Genomic DNA, 4,483 nt, shown 5'->3' on the forward strand with positions numbered 1-4,483 from the left:
ACTTTTCTATTTTGAAAATAATAGTCAAAACTCGTCTTTAGTTGGCGTAGTCTAGATCTTTGAATATGATTTCATCTCCCAAAAGTATATGTCTCCTTTGAAGAAGAATATTTAAAAATGCACCTTATCTATTATATATTTCACGATGAAAAAGTTATGACAAACATGGGCTTGAAAGATGATCCAATGTAGTAGCAAAATGGCATAAATAAGCAAGTGGATTTCATGTAAAAGACATAGTATGTTTCAAAATTCTACAAAGCTTAGTGACCAATTATAATAAGTAGACACATGATTTAGTTTAGTTACTAAGTCTAAAAACTCATTGTGATCTTTGGGTCTTGGAGTCCAATTTGAAACAACCCTAAAAATGTGATTATAAGAAGCTAATTTTATCAAAGATAATAAGGAGATGAAATATTTAGTTGATATGAGTTTTTATGACTTAGTTCTATGGAAATTTGTTCTTATCAACAGATCATGTTTTAATGAGGTTTTTTCATTTGTGATATATTTATAAGAAAATCATTCTTAAAGAACACAATTATTTGATGAAGAGTACCAACTTTTTGGATATTAGTTTTAAAGGATATGTTGTAGTAGCGATGCAATCAATCTTAAATTGATCTTTATCATTTATATACAAAAGATGATTTTTAATGTTAACTTGATCATACATCAAAGCCTTGGTTTTCATAATTTGGGACACATGACAATGTTGTGAAGTTGTTAGTTCTTAGCAGAACCTGTTTGTTGATCGAAGTCCAACTCAAAAAGTTCATGCCACATGATATCTAGCCTCAAATCCATGCAAATCTTTTAGCAAGGTATGCTATCGATAAACCACCTCAATATGCGGATTGGAGCCTTAATTAGGCAATTTGCAAGGTTGAGCAACATGACACAGCATCCACAACAAGGGCACACACAAGCAAAAATGGTCCTGCATAAATTTTTACTTCTATGAGATTCAGTAATGCATATGTATTATTTTTAGGGATATAACATATATCTCAAGGATAGAATATAATTATATGGTAGTACAAGTTATGTACAAGAAAAGAGATAACCCAAAAATACTTCCTTTCAAATCATATGTCAAAATGAGAAGCACAAACACAACTTCACTTTGGATTTGGATAGATGGTTTTCCACTATAATTAATATGGATATATTTTCTTTGTTCAAAACTAATCTTCTCCCATTGAGCTTTATTTTCGACTAAGCTCTAAAATTCTTCTTGGGCATGCATCATTTTGTGCATTAGTGAACGTTTGGCCGTAGTTTGTTGACTAGGATAAATGCACATGAAAATTGTGTTGGTTTTGATATCCACCATGACAACACATGTTGTCCATGAAAAATGCTATGTCCTTTAATTTAGGGATGAAGGCAATCCTCATAGATCTTGCATGATGCTCAATATTTGGAAGGTTTCCCTTTGTGACAATAGTGTAGTGTCTACTTGAAGTAACAAGGTTTAGCATGTGAACTCTACCTTAAGCACTTGCTCAAGCATGTCAACAGTGAAAGCTTCATGGAAAAAAATATAATTAAACAAAATGTCCAAATTAGTAGACTGTTATGCATTCTAATTTTCTTATTTTCCCAATTAGGTTTTCTAAAACATACCATAATTAAAGAAATTGGTATATGGAGTAATTATATCAACTAGATTTTTAAAAGTAGGATTAAAACTTTTTCAAGTCCTTAGAACACTAGTAGACTATTTAAGTATGTTAATAATTAAATAGATGGTTCATGTAAATCTTAAACTTGAATATGTGGTTACTATGGAAGCTTGCCTTAGTTTGGGTGGTTCATGTTACTGAATCATCACTAAATCATTTACTTGGTTCACATATCTAGATGTGCATGTTCCCATGTGCAATTGTGATTATCAATTGTTCAAACATTAGCAAGTGTTGATTCCCTCAATCACCTTATTGGGTAGGGAATGGGTGTGAGGAGAGAGGGCGAGAAAATAGGGTTCTATTTCTTCTATTATCTTCTTTTATGTGGAAGTGGTCAAAATTGTGCACTGTTCAATTGGTTTCTTTAAGGAAATATAGTAGGTTTATAAATTATGCTAGCATACTAACATACTAACTTTGTAATTTCATACATTGTAGTTGCCTCATGATTTTAGGTGCGACTTTAGGCCATGTAAGGGAGAAAGAGAGAAAATCATTTATCTTCCTCAAAATGTGAACAATCAATATTGTACACTTTGTAATTGATTTTTTAGGATAATTAGGAGGTCAATTCATGTTGGCATATTGATTGTGGCTGTAGATTTCGTACATTTTGACCTTGCCACTTGTGACTTTAGGCAACATGCCTTGGTTTCAACAAAAGTAATCTCAACTAGGTAGCTCACTCAACATTTTGGGTCACATTTCCTTCACGTATAGATTGGCAACCCATTGGCAATTGATTATCCCATGAATTGTTCATAACTATGTGCAAAAATATTGGCAAACTACCCTTGAGGAAAACAAACACACTCTTCATTTGAACTTTTTGACTAATGAAAAATATGTTTCAAATGCCCAAAAAAAAAGAATCTCTAGCCTCATAAACTGGGTGGAGACCATGCATACACTCCATTACTGTGAAGAGACAACAGGACATACTTAGAATTTTTCCCAAACGTCTAGAAAATAGCAAATCCATTTTTTATTATTATCTCTCACTCGATTGGTGGATAGTGATAATTTTATGGCATGCATGCATGAATGCATGATCATGCATGCATGAATGCACTTGGAGTGGAAGGGTTGGTGCGTGAATGCATGCATTGGGAGAGTATGGTGCGCAAAGGTGGTAGGGTATCCATGCATGCATTGGGAGAGGATGGGGCGCAAAGGTGGTAGGGTATCCATGCATGCATGCATGGAGAAGGATGAATATCAGAATAAGGTGGTTGGGTTTGCATGCATGCGTGCATGGGAAGGAATCAAGGACGAGAAAAGGTGGCGGGGCGATTGAATTGAATCGCGGGAGAAGGCGGCGAGGTGATTCAATTAGCAGAAGAATAAGTATGGATGTAATTATAATGAGATGATGGGCAATAAGCAATTTAGGTGATGATGGGATGAAGGGTGATACCCGGCAATCCAGATGATGGTTCCGACGATGGACAAGACGGCGGCGAGGATGGCGAAGGGCAGCCCCAGCAGGAAAGCAAAGGGCCTGCATTGCAACGCCTCGCTCTCTTCTGATGGTGCCGCATTACTACTCGCACTGCTGCTCTTATTACTCTTTGCCATCTCTCTCTCTCTCTCTCTCTCTCTCTCTCTCTCTCTCTCTCTCTCTCTCTCTCTCTCTCTACGCCGTAGAGACTGTGTCTATCAGCCTCTCTCTTCCTCTATCATGATCTGTCTAGCGCACAGCCACACGGAGAAAGTCTATCGGAGCACAAGACGTTTCTTATAACATTCATCCAACCGCCTTCCCCTTCTCTTTTTCTCTTCCCTCTCTCTCTCTTTTAAGGCCAATAATCTATTTAGGTCTATTCAAGACAAGAATGTATTATGCTCTTGTTAGCACTAGACAAGCACCATATGCCCATATTCTCATAAGTAAGTTTTCCAAAAAGAACCCCAAGGGGAAAGGGTAGGTGAAGGAAACACCACAACTTCAAAGCTACATATTAAATATTAACCTTCCTGCCCCTTGGTTTTTCCATGGTTGCCGCTCAAAAGGGCACAACTAGGTGTAATTAAAATGATTGCAATTTTTTTGGGTAATACTGCATCTTTTAAGAAACATTTTAAATCTTTTGAAAGATTCCTAAAAGTGTTTGCTATGTTTTTCAGTAAACTACTTTTTAAAAATATTGATATGAAATTCCCCATTTTCTAATTTGTTTTCTTCTCATCCTTCTTGATTTTTGCACGCTAATCAAAACTTGGATCTAAAGAAAGTAGGCAACTTATCTTTCACTCCAACATATCAAAGGTATGTCAACAAAATGTAATGTATAAACACATGCAAATTTGTTTTGAGGTGTCATGCCTCTCTATCAAAATATGCATCTATAAAAAAGCTTCAATGCCTTTACGCCAATAATACCATCAATATAAACATTGTAATACAAATCAAAAAAGTTTATCATCATCAATGCACACTTTGGCAATTTCACTAATGCAAATAGGAAATTATTTTTGAGGTTTATACTAATGCAGGTAAGAAATTATTTTCAATGCACATACAACATGCACAAAATAAAAAACCAGCAAGGATCTAGCCTATTATTAAGCCAAATTTCTAACTACTATCCTATCAAACATGAGTATGTTGGATATATATACATATTGCAAAATTTCAAATACAACGCAAAATTAGAAAATTACTCAATACTAAAATTAATTCAGAAGTGCTATGTTACATGTAATACATTATTTCATGCATCTAAGAGGTGCATGAGGAGCTCACTCTCTAGGAAGGACTACTATCACGGCCTATTAGGATCTCCACA

The 4,483-nt window shown here is 35.1% G+C and overlaps 1 protein-coding gene across 2 annotated transcripts; it reads right to left on the minus strand.

The window, feature by feature from the left end:
- Nucleotides 1-567: 567 nt before the first annotated feature.
- Nucleotides 568-3,449, minus strand: LOC148010616 (signaling peptide TAXIMIN 2-like). 2 transcript variants are annotated; one of them, XM_087671734.1, is made up of 2 exons: nucleotides 3,112-3,449; nucleotides 568-943 (listed from the first exon to the last, which is right to left on the minus strand). In XM_087671734.1, exons 1-2 carry the CDS (start codon nucleotides 3,270-3,272, stop codon nucleotides 820-822), a joined length of 285 nt encoding a protein of 94 aa, XP_087527860.1. In that variant the 5' UTR covers nucleotides 3,273-3,449; the 3' UTR covers nucleotides 568-819. The 2 variants fall into 2 exon arrangements, with proteins under 2 accessions (XP_087527860.1, XP_087527861.1); XM_087671735.1 differs by lacking the exon at nucleotides 568-943 and adding an exon at nucleotides 2,168-2,612.
- Nucleotides 3,450-4,483: the final 1,034 nt, after the last annotated feature.

Source organism: Lygodium microphyllum, chromosome 29, assembly GCF_053477565.2.
Source record: "Lygodium microphyllum isolate KBCC chromosome 29, Lygodium_microphyllum_v1.1.10, whole genome shotgun sequence".
NCBI classification, from domain to species: domain Eukaryota; kingdom Viridiplantae; phylum Streptophyta; class Polypodiopsida; order Schizaeales; family Lygodiaceae; genus Lygodium; species Lygodium microphyllum.

Bases quoted from the DNA above. Each gene is read 5' to 3' on its own strand.
- LOC148010616 (XM_087671734.1), bottom strand. From the start codon at position 3,272: ATGGCAAAGAGTAATAAGAGCAGCAGTGCGAGTAGTAATGCGGCACCA. The intron at 944-3,111 runs GTATCACCCTTC...AAATTTATGCAG, and splicing joins ACCATCATCTGGATTGCCGG to GACCATTTTTGCTTGTGTGT.